Below are 15,312 nucleotides of genomic sequence, written 5' to 3'. Positions count from 1 at the left end.
AGGAATGGGTACTTAGGCATAGAGGGAAAGACCATGGGGTACAGGCTCTGGGCTTAGGTGGGAAAGGCTCAGAATGGTCAACAGGAAGGACAGAGAACCACGTACTTGCTGTGCAGCACAAACAGCCTTTTCGAAGGCAAGAGAGAGAGATAGAGAGAAGGCCAGGAAGAGAGCATGTCATTCATCATGTTCCCTCTTGGTTCTCCATTGTTTCCAGCCTGAGGCCTACCCCTGTCTCGTGGCCTCCAGGATTTCCCCAGTCCCTGGGCAGGGGGAGGGGGCCTCTCTGCAGGCAGTTTAAGCCTACAGGGTGACTCCCATTGGCACCAGCCTGGGGTGAGGGGAATAGCTGACATCCAGTGTCTCCCAGACACCAAAAAAACCACCCAACAACTCTATGTAGGGTGTCCCCAGAGGCATCACTAGCTGCCTTTACCCCCCTAGCTTCTGCCAGTCTCAGTACAACCATGTCCTGTTGGGTGTCCCATGCCAGGTAACTGCCTAAGCAATGGCTTTGACCCCTCCCCACAGCACTGGGCCTGCCCTGGGACAACATCTTTTTCCCCTTCTGTCCCCCAAGAACACAAATAACCAGCCTATTCACAAAGCACAACCCTTGTCCCAACCACCCCATAGTCTTGATGCTCCATAGACTGATGTGGACCAAGAATAGAGGGAAGGCTCTGTAGGGCTATGGGGGTGGCTGGCTACCAAGGACCAGTCCCTTAGGGGACCTCCTCCCCCCCCCCCCCCCATATCTCTGAAGCCCACACTCACTCCACCTCCCGCTTCCGGATGGCACGGCCTGAGGCTAGCACCTCAGCCACCTTGGACACGATTGGATCGTAATTCATGCTGGCCACAGCAATCACCTCATCGCCTCTGCAGGGACAGAGTAACTGAGCCTGAGGACTGCCCAGCAGTGGCCTCTCTTCTTAGAGACCCTGATGTACTCCTCTTCAACTGGGGCCCAGGGAGTGATCTTACCCAGGACAACAGAAATATTCTGAGCACCCAGCCCTCCCTGCTTTGCTTGGCCCAGCATGGGCTTTAGGATCCTGCCAGAGGCCCACTGAGGTTCCAGTCTTTCTCCTCAGTGGAGTTCAGAGCTGAGCTCCAGTCCTGGGATCACCACTCTCTCTCTCTACCTGTGTGATTTTCCTCAGCGTCAAAGCAGGAGTCAACACCCACCTCAAATTGCTGTCCTGAAGATAAAATGTCCTGTCTCAGTGCGTGGCTGCTGGAGTTATTACTGCCCCACCTCCTCACATTCCCTTGGTGGGTCTCCTGCCTAGCTGCCTCCCTTGGCCACTTGGTCCATCTTTCAAGTAAGTCCCCTCCTCTGGAGCAGAGCTCCTCTGGGATGAGTTCCCCTTCCCGACCGAGCTCCCGCTGCTTCGGCGGCTGCCACGTTCCACCCAGTTGCTCTCACTTGGTGTAAAAAGCCACGAACTTGAGCTCTTCCAGATCCCCCTGGATGATGACGTCGTCGAAGCCTTCTCCGTACCCTGTGGGCCGTACAGGAGGGGATGGGGCTCCCCCGGGTCAGCGTCCTGTGGCCTCCTAAATCCCCCCTGAATACCCCACCAGGCCTTGCTCCCTTTGTCCTTTTAGGTGGTCCTTTTAGTCCACCCCTAATCAGTTTTCACTCTTCCTACAGCTGACGCGGCCCCGCCCTAACTTCCAAGCTCCACCTCTGCGCTCCGCACACACCTTAGCCACACCCCTAAACGCACTTGGCCCCGCCCCTGCCCGGGCCATCTGTTACCAGCGTAGCGCAGGCTCTTGCCAAACATGGCTGTCCACAGGTAGGGCACGGTGCTGATCTCCGCCTCCTGCGCCAGCATATTCTGGGCCGCCACGCGCCCTGTAAGACTCAGGGTCATGAGATCCCCGACCCTAGCCCCGGCCACCCCTACACTGCCTGCCGGGGCTCTCTGGGGACCTCTGACATGTGGAGCTACTCCTCCTTGCTTTCCCAGAGGTGAACAGGTGCATCATGACTCAGCCCATTGCCCACACTCAATTGCAGAGGAGACACCTGGCTCAAAGCCAGTCACTTAGATTGCTTCTCGAGAGAATTTGAATGAAGTGCCCCACATCTAGAAGGTCTGTTTCCTGGCGTTGTTGGGCTGCCTCCATTTCAGGTGTGCACCCAGACAATAATCGGACACATCAGGTCTGAAGAATGGGACACAAGTGCCCAGGGAAGTAGGGATAACAGCCACACCCAGGGCCCCAGAGAATAGCGTGGGTGGCTTCCCAGTTCATATTCCCAGGCCCCACTGGACCCTGTAGTTGGAGGGCTATGAGAGCCTCCTAGACCCTCCCAGTTAAACCTTAATTGTACTTGGCTGATGAGTGGTCTTTGGTTCCTTAAAACCAGCACCAACTTTAGACCTTGAACCTGAGCAGATATTGGTACGAGGAGTGGGATTTCAGGCAGCAGATGCTCAGATAATGTGAAGTGAAAGAGGAGAGGTGAGTGCAGGGAGTCTGGTGGTCCTCCCCACGAGGCAGCTAACTTGCTTGTACCTACATCTTGGGGACTCAGACCAGGTGTTCACAATAAATGAGGCTTCAGGGGCATGGTGACCACCTAGTGTGTGTGTGTGTGTGTGGTGGGGGAGCTATTCCTCATAGAGCACGACAGTTCTCCACTGAGCCCAAGTTTCCAGGCCCAAATGGCTGCCTCCCAGGGGCCTGCATGAAACAACTGTGTTCACAGAGCCAGTCGAGTGGCCCAAGGGAGACAGAAGCACTGAGTGGGAAGGTGGCCCGTGTCTTACTAAATCCCTTTCTCTCTCCCTGGGTGACTGCACAGGTTGGTGAGGATGAAAGGAAAGGAGGGGCTGGTGGAAGGATGGGGTGGGACACTGTGGCTAGTTGGGTGGGGTGTCCTGAGGGCACTGGAGGGGCGTCTGTGGATGGGCCACAGGGCTTGCTCTGTCAGGTAGCTTTTTTTTTTTTTTTAAGTCAGCTTCATGCCCAGTGAGGAGCTTAACATGGTGCTTGAACTCACAACCCTGAGATCAACACCCTGAGATCAAGAACTGAGCTGAAATCAAGAGTCAGATGCTTAACTGACTGAGCCACCCAGGCTCCCTGCCATCTGGCTTGATCACCTGGAGGAGGCTCCCAGACAGGCCACCACAAAACCTTGAATGTCTAACCCAGAGACTGGGACCCAAGGCCAGCAACTGAGGAGTGGGCCTGGGGGAAGCTGAGACCCTGGGACATCCTCCCATCCCCCATCCTGCCACAGGGCTGGCCATACCCTGGGCATGAGCCATCTGCCAATGTGGGATGTTCACTTTCCGATTGTTTCTCCAGGCGAGGGGGAAAGTGACAGCATCGCCAGCTGCAAACACGCCCGGAACGTTGGTCTGCATCATCTGTGGGGAGAGGGCCCAGGGCTCTGTGGGTGGCACAGCGGCCTTGACTTGGACATGCCACTACCCCCGGCCCAGCACCCTGCCTGCCCCCGCCACCACCATCCCCCAGCCCCACCTTGTTGACAGGGATGAAGCCTCGGGAATCCAGATTGATGCTGCTCTGCCTCAGGAAGCCTGTGGCAGGCACCGCACCTGACAAGACAGGGGCCACCATGTCCATTCCCTGGTCCCTCCCTTCTCCCACCTCATTGTCCTCCATGACCCATACCCTTCACTCACAATTCAGCCCCAGACCATTCATCCAATGGGCTGCCCATCCTGCAGCCTTCATGCATCCTGTCCCTCTGCCTGGACCCTCACAGACCCTGTGCCTCCCATGAGGCCTCATGTATCACCTCCTCTGAGAAATTCCATGAAGCCCCTGGTAGGGTCAGCATGCCATACCTTCCCAGCCCCTAGGCTGCCACCTCCCAGCTCTGTCCTTTCCCAAACTGGCACCTCAACTGGAGCAGTTTGAGGCTTGTTTCTGTTCTGCAGCCCACATGGGGCAGGCTGTGGAGTCGAGTATTTGTGGGCAGCAGTCACTGGGAGCATCCTCCATGCCAAGCCCTGGCTAAATGTGGAACACCCATTCCCTGATAGCCTGGTGAAGTGGGTATGGTTGGGGTACCCATTTTACAGATGTGAAAATCAAGGCCCAGGGAGGGGAAGAGACTGGCCCAAGGCCATTCTGGAGCATGTGCAGGTGCTCATTTGCACCTGCCTGCCCACTCACTCACCAATGCCCACAACACAGACGTCAGCCCGCACAACCTTGCTGCTCTTCAGCACGACCTCCTTCAGCTGTGGGGAGGGGGTGGGTTAGCAGGTAGGCCCAGCTCCTGGGAACAGGGGAGAAGGGGCAGGAAGAAGGGCCCACCTTTCCCTCCTGGGCCCGCAGCTCAGACACCTCTGTCTGCATGTAGAACTTGACCCGGTTGTTCTCAAACATCTGTCAGGGAAGGTGGGCAAGAAGGCCATGGATGAGAGCATAGCCAGGGGCTGGGCTGGGTGCCTGGAGTTCTGACAGCCCAGGTGCCGAGAGTCATAGTGGGCTTACTTTCATGAGGGCACGACCGACACGTTCCCCCAAAAATCTCCTGAAGGGCGTCTCCTCCAGCTCCACCACGGACACTGAGTGGGCCTTTTCAGTCAGATAAGCAGCCACCTCCATCCCTAAGGGGTGGTGCATGGTAGTCTAGCACCCTGCACCCTGGGACCAGCCATGACAGCCTGACCACTGCCCCCACCAGCCCCGGCTGCTCACCCAGGAAGCCAGCTCCCACGACCACTGCGTTGCGGCCCCGAGCTAGCCTCACCACACGATTGGCATCTTCAGGTGTCCGGATGGTGAACACGTTCTCCACCTCTTTGCCTTTGCAGCTCAGCATCTTAGGGCTGAGATGTGGCCAGCATCAGTGAGGGGCTCCCGGCACCCAATCCCTCGCATGCTGGCTGGTGCCCTGCCAAGTGCCAACAGGGTACAAGGGGGAGACACCCTCCTACCTGCTCCCTGGTGCGAGAAGCAGCTTGCTGTACTCCAGCTTGAAGCCATCCTTGAACACAACCTTCTTGTTTCTCACATCCACCGTAACCACCTGCAACCCCCGCCGGGCAGAGTGTGGGCCTGGCCGTGGACTTGGGCCTGGCTGCCCCTCCGAGCTCCTGCCAGACCCTCTGAACAGGAGGTTCCACAGGCACTGTTCCTGCCACCTGGATGGTCCTCTTTCCCTCACCTGGCTTCTCCTTACTGTTTAAGGTTCTGACATCACCTTCCCCTCAAAGCCATCCTTATGCTCTCTGGCCCCAGCTCTGAACAGATTTCTGCATGTGCCCACAATCCTGACTGGAAGAATATCCAGTGCTGCCTTCCAGGCCTGGAGCACCCCTGGGAGGGCCTAGACATCAGGGCCAAGAGGGCAGAACACCTCCCCCTACCACACACACCTCCAGGGGCCTGCATGTCCTCACATCATTTGTGGTTCTCACTAAGTCTTCCCCAGACTTGTTTCTTAGTCTTGGCCCCATACCTGGGCCTCGGTGAGCACCTCGATGCCATAGGCTCGAAAGAATTCCTTGGGCCTCAGGGCCAGCTGCTCAGGCTGTGCATCCAGGGACTGCAGGAGATAGCTATCTTGAGATAAGGCCAGGTGGCCAGTGTTCCATTTTGCAATGGAGGACCCGATGCCTAGGGAGGGTAGGGCTGGGCCCAGGTCACAAAGGGGCTGCAGAATGGAATTCACCAAACCCACATCTTTATAGGGTACCACAGACAGGCCTGGCCTGAGCAGAGAGGCAGCTGGTCAGACCCCCAAGGGGTGACAAGCAAGGCGCTGAGAGGGCCTGACTGTGCCCAGAGAGCTAGGGGTCTGGGGCCTGCCTGGGCTCCCATTTGCCCCTCCTCCCACCTTGCTGAGCTTAGGCCGGTCATAGGGGAGGTGCCGGTCCAGTGTGCACAAGACGATCCTGTCTGAGAACCCCTCCTGCCGCAGTGTCTCTGCACATACCAAGCCAGCTGCACCTGAGGGGATGGTGCTGTGGGTTAAGGGACCACTTCTCCCCCACCCTGCCCTACCCCTCATAACCTCACCACCAACCTGCTCCTACAATCAGCACGTTGGTGCTGCTGCTGTGGCCAGCACTTGGAGAGATACACTTGGCCATCACTTTGGTTCTTCGCTGTAGCTGCAAGGCCTGGGGATGTCCGGAGAGCAAGAGGCAGCTGGGAGCTAGAGTCATGGAATGGCATCCTCCCTATGCCATCATCCCAGCAGGCCAGGTCCTGCTGTTGCAGTCCAGCCTCATCCCCACTGCACAGTTTTCACTTTGTCCCCAGCCACAGGGCCTTTGCACATGCTGATCCCTGGGCCAAGATGCCCTCCTCACTTCTCCTTTTTGCCTGAGCCCAAGCCACGCCCTCACCTGCTTACTGGCTCGGACGTACACCTTCTCCTTCTCAATCTTCACCTGCAAGGGCTGTATTGCTCAGGACCAGGTTTTGGGGGGCTCCATCCCCTGCCCTGCACCCCCAGGCTCCCACCCTACTGCCCCCCTGGCCCCACCTGGAATTTGTGCAGACTGTCCAGGCCAGGGAAATCCTCTAGGTCACCGGTGCCGATGTTGAAGCAGGCACCATGCCAGGGGCAGCGCACCCGGCCACGGGACAGCACACCTAAGGGAAGCAGTGCTGGGCTGGGGCCACAGGCAACAGCTCCCCTCCCCTGTGTTCCAGCAGCTGCTCGCCCCTCCCCACAGCTCAGGAGACCCCCACTAATAGATGAGACCCTGGAGGTCCAGGGAAGAGCCAAGCCAGCCTGTGATGGTGCAGTGGCCAAGCACCCTTCAGGGAGGTCCCACCCCACCTCCTGTGTGTACTGGGACAGCTCACCTTTCACCAGGGGTGCACCATAGTGTGGACACTTGTGGCCCAGAGCGTGGAACTCCCCGTTGTCCTTCACCAGCAACACTTTCCCCCAGCCCAGCTCTACTTCCCGCATCCTGGGGAGGGGATGCACTCAGACATCAGGCCAGACACCAGGCACCACCTCTGGTGGGCACCTCTTCCCAGAGTCTAGCTTTCTGGGGAGCAGGCCCAGACCAGGAGAGGCCACACTGGTGGTGGCTGGCGCAGGTGCTCGTCAAGGGCTCCCTCCAGGCCTCCCAGCCCACCCCATCCATGGCCTGCACCATGCCTTCCCATCTTGGGCCCTCTGACTGCTCCCTGCCCCACTAGACCCAGCACCCACTGGCCATTCTCAAGGTCCTTGACATGGCAGATGGCGGCCTCCACACAGTCCTGAGCACCAGGGTACGGGTGAGGGGCAGGCAGGCGTTCCTCAGTGTGGAAGTGGCGAGCTGTGCCATTGCCCTGGTAGGCCCGAGGGCTGCCCTTCCCGCTGGCTGACAGCTCCTCCTTGCCCCGCTCCTTCTCAGGCAGCACCACCTCGATCTTGAGCTCCACTGTAGGGTAGACAGGGCAGCACTGTGAGTTTCCAGCCCTGCCCACCTCCTTGCCCACGCCACAGGCTCTGGGCAGGCTGGTCCCTTTGAGTTTGAGTTCTCTCCTGTGCCTCCACCTCTCCAGAAAGCCATCTGCAACATCAGCAAAGAGCCTTAAAACAGGCAAGAAGCAGGGGCACCTGGTTGGCTTAGTTGGTTAATTACCCGACTCTTAATCTCGGCTCAGGTCATGATCTCACAGTTCATGAGTTCGAGCCCACGCTCACAGTTCATAAGTGCTGAGCTTGCTTGGGATTCTCTCTTTCTCCCTCCCTCTCTCTGACCCTCCCCCGCTCAGGAGCAAGCACAATCGTGTGTGCACGCCTGCACACGTGCTCTCTCTCTAAATAAATAAATAAACTTAAATTTTTTTTTTTCATTAAAAAAAAACAAAACAGGCTAGAAGCAGAACAGAGGCAGCAGGAGGTGAGCTGGGTTGGCTTGATTTCATTCCTGCATGTTTTCTTTTTCAGTAACAAATTAGTGAGGGGCCCACAAATGGAGCTCCTTTGACCCTGAAATTGCCTTTTCTCTAAGAATTTATGTGGGGGGAAGAACCCTGGTGGCCTGAATCCTGCTCTGATTCCAACTGCACGGTCCCTGATGGAGAAGGACATCCCTAAAGGATCAGGGGCATGTTTAGGGTCTGACTCCAGGGAGAACAGGGCGTTCAAACCTGGGTATGGCTCATTTTCCAGCCAGTGAATCTGGGTAATGGGAAACCAAGGCTTTGTTGTTCTGTTTGCAATGTTCCCATAGGTTTGAGATTTTTTTTTTAATTAAAAAAAAAGTGTACACACTGTATTTTCAACTTCTTAAAATAGCTATGCTCACCATTTAAGAATCCATCATTTGCCAAGCACTGGTTTTTCAACACCTTCATGTGCAAGGGTGTGGGCCTTGGGGGTGAACTGTACCCAAAGGGATGGGTGCACAGGGACTGTACAGAGGGGCGTGGGGCCCACCTTGAAGCTTCTGTGGGGCAGATGCTTCCCCAGAGTGCCCGTGGCGACTACTCTAAGCAGTCAGTTAGCCGGAGACTGTCATTTTCTTCTGTATATTTCTCTGCATTTTCGAAATTCCCTACAATGTGCCTGGGGTATTTTTCTAATTAGAAGGAAACAATAAACAGAATTTTTAGCAGCAATAATCTGGCCTCCTGGGCTGAGTGATGGAAGCTAAGCCCCTGGCACAGCATGGACCCAATGAGGAAGCAGGAGTCCAAGGAGTCCCAAGTCCCAAGGCACCAGAGCCTCCAGCCCTCTCCCCTTTTCACCTCTTCTCCCCTCCACCCCAGACCTGACACTCCAGAAATAAACAGAGTCACACCTCTGGGCCTTTGCCTAGGCAGTTCCTTGGTCTGGGTTGCCATTCTTCCCTGCCCTGGCTCACTGCTGCCCATCCACTTGAACAGCTCAGGTGATGCCTCCTCTGGCTGCCCACTCCCTGCGTGTCCCTCCTCTCTTGCAGAGCTAATCCCCCACTGGCTTGAAGCCTGGGAAGGTAGAACCCCTCCCCCTCCTTATCCTCAAGTCCCAGCCCCTAGCCTGGCTCAGGCGTGGGAGGGGAGGGAAGGGGAAGGGGGGTGGTTGAGGTCCCTCCATGATTCCAGCTGGGCAGGAAGGGAGCACACCACCAAGCTGAAGCTGTTGTATCAGGTGGGAGAAGGGGGAGGGGGGCGGGTTTAGGGTGGGGTAGGTTCTGTGCCTCCATTTCCATACTTTATGTAATAATGTTAGAATGTTTTGAGAAGAATCAAAAAGGAAAATACTCCTGGACTCAGCTGACACCAGCTATGTGAACTGTAGACAGGGAGCTCACAGGAACAGCCTGGCAGGGGCCCAGATAACAACCAAGCCAGGCTGTTTTCATCCTCCACCTCCTTCCAGAAGGCTCCAAGGAGCTCGCTGACGCAGTCTAATGGGAAGCCATTAAGTCAGCAACAGTAGTGTAAAGGTGGATGGAGAGGGTGTCTCTGCTCACCCATAGAGCCAGATCAACCCTAGCAAGTGATTCCCAGGTGCCCATGTGACCATGGGCTCCTGCCTTAGCCCCTTTGGACTGCAGACGCCTTCATTATAAAACAGAGAACAGTGCCTACCTCTTTGGTGATAGTCAATGCTGAAGGATTTAATATATGTAACCCAGAGCAGAAGCTCAACAGATAAAGCTGGGTAGTAGCATTTTATTGGTGAGCTCTGAGCTTCCTGACAGCCATGGCAAAAAGGGAAAGCTGTTAGGTAGCACTTGTGTCCTATTAAAAGGCAAGTGACCAGATGCCAAGAGAGCTGCACTTCCTCCTAGTTCTGAGCTTAGTGTGGGTCTGGCCTGGAATACTTCCTATCAGGAACACAGAGCCAATGGAACACAAGGAATACAGAGTGAGCTCAGGAAATGTGTGCTGATGTGCTCCAAGTCAGAGTCAAGCAAGATAGAAGGTGAAGAATTTGCACAAAGACCTTGGGCTTGCTGTGGTCTCCCTATAGCCCCTGCTGACCCCAGCTGAACTTCTATGGCCCAAATGCTCTCACTCCCACACCCTGAAATTCCCTGAGCCTCACCCCTGACCTGCCCAGTGTTGAGTGCCTGGGGTCTAAAATCGTGCCCTTCTGCCATAGCTCCACAGGGGAGTCCTGGAAGCAGGGAACCTAGCTCCTAAAAGAGGGGATAGTAACATTCTGCACAGCCTCCTGTGTGCCAGGCCCTGTGCTAAGCGCAATAGTCTGCATGAGGGGGTGGAGGTGGGGGGCAAAACGGTTAGCCCCACTTACACATGAGAACACAGCAGCACAGAGAGGTGAAGTCACCTCCCCAAGGCCACACAGCCAGGAAGGGGCAGGGCTGAATTTAGCCTCAAGAATGCAAGTTCTTACCACTGCCTCTAGGGTGGTGAGAATGGCCAGCTCCTGAACTGGGAGCTTGGGGCCAGGGGCCTCAGGTAGGCCAGCTTGTTGAGGCCCTTTACAAGAAACTGCAGATGGCACCCTCTGCTTTTGGCTTCCTGCCAGCCCAGTAGTCCTATAGGAGCCGGATTTGGGACCAGCTAGCATTTTTCTGCCCACTTCGGATGGAGGAAGGCTGAGGTCAAGACAGTGGACATCATTTGCTCAAGTCATACATGGAAGCAGGAAGGGTGGTAGGATCAGGCCCAGGACTGGGTACCCACAGCATAGGCATGGGGGGAGGGAGAGCTGGCTCCTGAGGCAGATGAATGGGGTGTTCCTCTGCCTGGCAGGGCATCAAAGGTCTCCTCTTGCCCCAAGTTCTCCCTCAGACCCAGGAAAGGGAGAATAGGCTCATGTGTTCCAAGGTAATGGAGCTGATGGGTATCAGGTAAGGGGAGCTGGGGCGAGCTGGTTGGGGCAGGGTGGCCTGGGTGGCAGGTGGGCGGGGGCACTGACTAGACACTAGAGAAGCCAGTAACATGCCTCCATTCTTTTGCCTTCCTGAGTGTTGTGAAGAGAGAAGAGGGAAAATAGGGGCTGGAGAGAGAGCCCAACAGACAGGGGTCTTCATGGAGAGCAGACCTGGGCCTCCCTTAGCATCTGTGAGGCCCCACCTCTGGCCAGAACTTCTTGGGCCAGGCAGGGCAGGATTTCATGCACAAATAGGGAAATTCGGCCCAAGGTCACACAGGACATCAGAAGAGGTGAACACTCCACCCTCATGGCAACTTTGAGAGATCAGGCTCATTTTGTAGAGAGGGAAACTGAGGCTCAGAGAGGTAACTTGCATGCCCTGGGTCACATAGTGGCTGAGGATGTCCTCAGAGTCCCTCTTCCCCAACCCTAGGGGACACTGCCCCCCTCCCCTCCCCCAGGGCAGGAGGAACGGGTAACTTCTACTTTTCAAGAAAGATTCAGCTGCTATTCCCACCACAAACACCCAAATCCCCAAATAAAGAGGGGGACCCATTGGAGGGGATCCAAGAGAATGGCTCCAAGCCCCCACTCCCTCCAGCCTTCAGGGAATTAACATTCGGAGCCGGCTGCCGCCCGGCCTGACCTACTTCAGAGGCAGAGGGGGGAGGGGGAGGAGGAAGGATGTGGCTGGAGAAGGGAGGAGGGAGGAGGAGGGAGGGGAGAATGAGGCAAGAAGAGAGGAGGTACCTGGCTTGGGCTTGGAGAAGCACCCACCCATGGTGAGTGGCCCACAGATGAGTGGGGGGCAGGTGCACAGATGGCTGTGGGAGTCCTAGGGTGCCCCAGGTGGGGTTGGATCCCCTGTGGCCCTTAAAGATGCTGGAGCTGCCATCCCAGCAGGAGCTGCCTCCAGGACCTGCAGGGGAGACAGAGGCATCTGTAGGGACCAGGGCTTTGATGGGGAATGTGAGTAGAGATACAGAGAGATAGAGACAGACTAGGGGAGGGGCTTCTGGAGGACAAGCACATTTGAGCTAGGAACCATGTAGGGGACCTTGGTGGCACCTCCCCTTTGAGGTCTCACTCTCCCCTCCCATCTTTGCTGTGCCTATTGCCTGGGGAGCCCCTCTGCTCCAACCTCAGCCATTCTTTTAGGTGTAGCTGCCTTGTCCAGTAAATCCTGATTTCTGCAACCCACTCAAAATCCAGCAGCTAGGGAGGCCACAATGCCTGGGGTCAAACCCCAGGGCACCTTGGGCAGATCACAGCCTTCCTGGTCCAGGGGTTTCTCTTTCCTGCAGTGGGGGTAATGTTTAGTTTTCTCAGGCCCTGGCCCCCACCCAGCTGGCAGCCCCTGGATACCCACCTCCTCCAGGGACAGCCACAGCTTCTTCTTCCTGGCCCAGCCCAGAGGTGGACCGGCCCTGGAAGGCAGGGCGTGGGGTGGGGCAGGGGTCCAAGAGGCTGCCCAGCCTCTACTCCTCCTCCTAGTGTGAGTTAGGCCAGGAGAGACTGGGGGCGCGCATCAGGGGGTGGGGTGGGGGTGGGCTGGGCCAGGCTACTTGTCCCCAGGGAAACCCAGCTCCATGGTGAATAGAAGTGGGCGGCCAGCCCAGGCCTGATTGGGTTGGGGGAAAGGGAGGCCAGGCACACAGCCCAGGCCCAGCAGTCATGAGCTCCCACCCTGTGCACCTCCCCCCTTCACAAATGTCCTCCAGGCCTACGGTGCTGAGATCACATCCAACAGCAGATGAGGAAACTGAGGGGCCAAGGGCTTGCCAAGGTCAGGCAGCAGGCAGGGCCATCCGGGTGGCCTCCCACTTCCCTCCCACCTTGGTTAGTTTCAAGATAGGAGGGGACCCAGGAAGCCCCCATATCACCCTGCAAGCCACAAAGCCATGGGGAGAGGTCACCTGGTCAGCAAAGAGATCCCTGCAGCCAAAGTCCTCGAGGCCACAGGGTGGGCCTTCTGGAAGATTCAGCTTACAGACTGGACTTTGGAAGGCCTGGGACAAAGCTGCCCTGTTTACAAATGATCTTCCCCCAGTCCATCCAACTGTCATTCTTTCTGTTTTCCCTGGAAGTTCTTCCTGAAGTCTAACTGGAGGTGGGGCTGGCACCTATTTGGTCTTGCCCAGATCCCTGCAAGGGCTTTGAGTGGGTGCCTGAGAGCAAGGGGGGCAAGAAGACAGGAGGAAAAGTTGGGAAGGACAATCTACTGCCTGGCATCTGATGTAACCTGCACTAGAGGCACCCATTACAATTCAGGAGGTGGTGGTACTTAAAGGCCACCTGGGCATACCGATGCCCTTTAACCCTCTCATCACCAAGGCAAGTCTGTAAGATTTGGCTACCACCTGCCCCACCTGTCCCCTCCCTGGGCACAAGGGGGCCCCTCCCCAGATCCTGGCTTCTCCTCTGGCTCAGCCATACCTACCTCCTTCCTGCCTGGCCTAGGCTTCATCTGCTGGGCCACAGATGTCAGAAAAGGTGGAACTTTCACTTGCTGCCAGTTACCTGTCTAGGCTGTTTCTCCCTTCCCAGGTGCCCAGGTGTCTCAGATCCTCCAGAGCCTTGGGCCTGGAAACAGACTTGCTGGGGATTGAACCTTCTGCAGGCCTACCTTGTGCAGGCTGGCTTGGAGCCCTGCTGCCTCAAGGGCAAAGGTTCCTGCAGCAGGAGGGGGCCCTGCACCCCCCCACCCCCCCTCCCCCCCGCCAAGATTTTGTGGAGTGCTGTCCCTTGCCTACAAACTACCCAATGCTGAAAAGTTGTAACAGTGCCCAAGTGCTAACTATCCACCAGGAGCCTGTGTCCTGGTTCACAGGGACACCACCCTCCCCTAAGCCAGTGCAGGCTAGACAGAAACAGCAGTGGGGAGGTTGCTGTCCAGTTGGGGCCCTCAGTGCCTTCCAGCGTTCCTTGGGATGGAATTCAAGTTTGCCCTCACCTGCTCCCCTGCCGGGCTCAGGCGCAAAACTCCCGTGCACTCTCCCTGCCTTTGCACGTGCAGTTCCCTCTATCTGGGAAGATCTTTCCTGCAGCCTTCCCGCTGGTCCAGCTGCCCTCACCAAACCGGACGGCCCAGGAAGGGGGACGGGTACACCACAGGGCCCCGCGGCAAGCGAGGAAGGGCCTGGCGGGGGAGGAGAGAAGGAACAGAGGCGCTCCAGCCTCCAGCATGTCTCTTCTCCCCGACTGCCGACCTCAGCCCGCAACGCGCCGGCCCAGGGTCCAAGATCTGAGAGCGCGCGCGAGCTAGCCCAGGTCGCGGGGACTGTGGAGCCGGGACCCGGCAGCCGAGCCGGGACGGCGGGGACAGAGGTCTGGGGCCTGGGGTCCCCAGGGCGGGCACTCACCTGGGTTCGGCGCGGGCCTCCGTTCTGGAGCCGCTCGGGGCCGCGGCCGCCTGGGGGGGAGGGGGAAGGGGGGGAGGAGGAGCGGGCGGGGGCGGGGCCGGCGCTGCGGCGACACTGCGGCCGGGAAGCCCGCGGCGCCCAGCACCGCCCCGCCGGGTCCCTGCTGGTAGTTGGGGGTCGGTTCCAGGTCAGGGGTCAGGCCGGTGGCTTCAGAGTCCTCACAGAGGGTCGCGGGGTATGGGGAGGCATTCGGGGGCCCTTCTGGCCATGGACGCCGCCGGCGGGGTTTGGGTTCCCAGGGATCCTCTGGACCTTAGAGGGGCGCATAGCTGGGCAGCGCACCGGATCTGATTCTTGCTTCTTTTCTTTCTTTCCTAAGTCTTCGAATCGTGGGCGGCGGAGTGACGTGGGGAGTGGGAGTTGAATCACCCGGAGTAAGCTCCCCAAGAAGGAAAATCCAAATCACTTCCCACTACCCCATAGGTAACCTGACTCCCTTGGGAGGCTCAGTCTCCTTGGTCTGCCTTCTCCCTACACTTAATACAGTCTATTTTAAATTATATTCTATTACATTTTCTTTTTCCCATCTGTCATTATATCAGGAGAACTTCCTGGATTCCTATAAATCATAATGCCCCCTGACGGTATGTCCCCTCTTCCAGGAAGCCCTCCCTGACCAGCCTCCCCAGACTGGGACTTGATCAGGCCCTGATATCCTGGCTCCTGGTTACCTCCTGTTTCACTGTCCTGACTGTCCTGATCTTCGCATTGTGTTCAGGTAGAGCTTGTACCTCCCGCAAACTGGAACTCAGTGACTATGTGGGAAATGAATGAATGACAATTTCTGGGGAAGTGATGTCACATCTATCATTAAACACATCAGGGCCCATCAACTCTGTGTCTTATTAGTGCTCCTTTAGTGGCTCGTGTTGGGTTCTCTTTTTTTTTTTTTTTTTTTTTGCCACCTCTCCCCTTTTTGGACTTCGCTTTCCTGTAAGGACAAAAACAACAGCAGTAACAGTCACCTATGCCAGGCAGATACAGCCTTCAGAGAATGTCCTTTATTTATGTCCCACTCTGCCCAGGGGGACAAGCCACACTCTCCCTCATTTTACAGATGGGTGAATTCGGAAGGCTAAGTCTCACCCAGGGGCAGGA

At 57.0% G+C, this 15,312-nt stretch overlaps 2 protein-coding genes and 1 long non-coding RNA gene across 11 annotated transcripts in view; 1 reads left to right on the top strand and 2 right to left on the bottom strand.

Moving 5' to 3' along the window:
• LZTR1 (leucine zipper like post translational regulator 1) overlaps window positions 1–1,660 on the bottom strand; it is a 20,638-nt gene extending 18,978 nt beyond the window's left edge. Inside the window, exon 1 of the transcript XR_008291463.1 lies at window positions 1,192–1,660. The gene's annotated coding sequence lies outside the window, so the exon portion shown is untranslated. The remainder of the gene's footprint in view (window positions 1–1,191) is intronic.
• The window catches only part of AIFM3 (apoptosis inducing factor mitochondria associated 3), a 15,000-nt gene extending 490 nt beyond the window's left edge, over window positions 1–14,510 (bottom strand). The window contains exons 1-22 of one of the 9 annotated variants that reach the window (XM_027049732.2): window positions 14,155–14,508; window positions 13,746–13,931; window positions 12,162–12,960; window positions 11,543–11,711; window positions 7,181–7,394; window positions 6,823–6,932; window positions 6,497–6,606; window positions 6,357–6,401; window positions 6,032–6,128; window positions 5,843–5,955; window positions 5,465–5,551; window positions 4,941–5,032; window positions 4,702–4,832; window positions 4,495–4,610; window positions 4,315–4,386; window positions 4,175–4,238; window positions 3,511–3,587; window positions 3,278–3,395; window positions 1,769–1,867; window positions 1,433–1,508; window positions 778–882; window positions 106–126 (exon numbers count right to left, since the gene is read on the bottom strand). In XM_027049732.2, the coding sequence (XP_026905533.1) occupies window positions 106–126; window positions 778–882; window positions 1,433–1,508; window positions 1,769–1,867; window positions 3,278–3,395; window positions 3,511–3,587; window positions 4,175–4,238; window positions 4,315–4,386; window positions 4,495–4,610; window positions 4,702–4,832; window positions 4,941–5,032; window positions 5,465–5,551; window positions 5,843–5,955; window positions 6,032–6,128; window positions 6,357–6,401; window positions 6,497–6,606; window positions 6,823–6,932; window positions 7,181–7,394; window positions 11,543–11,573 (1,778 nt within the window). In that variant the 5' untranslated portion in view covers window positions 11,574–11,711; window positions 12,162–12,960; window positions 13,746–13,931; window positions 14,155–14,508. Of the gene's footprint in view, window positions 1–105; window positions 127–777; window positions 883–1,432; window positions 1,509–1,768; window positions 1,868–3,277; window positions 3,396–3,510; window positions 3,588–4,174; window positions 4,239–4,314; window positions 4,387–4,494; window positions 4,611–4,701; window positions 4,833–4,940; window positions 5,033–5,464; window positions 5,552–5,842; window positions 5,956–6,031; window positions 6,129–6,356; window positions 6,402–6,496; window positions 6,607–6,822; window positions 6,933–7,180; window positions 7,395–11,542; window positions 11,712–12,161; window positions 12,961–13,745; window positions 13,932–14,154 lie in introns of all 9 variants that reach the window. The other 8 variants (XM_053205691.1, XR_008291464.1, XM_015088450.3 and 5 more) reach the window with 8 other exon arrangements.
• On the top strand, window positions 13,536–15,312 carry LOC113596445 (uncharacterized). The gene is made up of 3 exons (XR_003417184.2): window positions 13,536–14,119; window positions 14,534–14,637; window positions 14,817–15,312. It is a non-coding gene; the product is annotated as an uncharacterized LOC113596445 (long non-coding RNA).

This window comes from Acinonyx jubatus, chromosome D3 (assembly GCF_027475565.1).
Source record: "Acinonyx jubatus isolate Ajub_Pintada_27869175 chromosome D3, VMU_Ajub_asm_v1.0, whole genome shotgun sequence".
Classification (NCBI taxonomy): domain Eukaryota; kingdom Metazoa; phylum Chordata; class Mammalia; order Carnivora; family Felidae; genus Acinonyx; species Acinonyx jubatus.
This window is presented reverse-complemented; position numbering and strand designations above follow the sequence as displayed.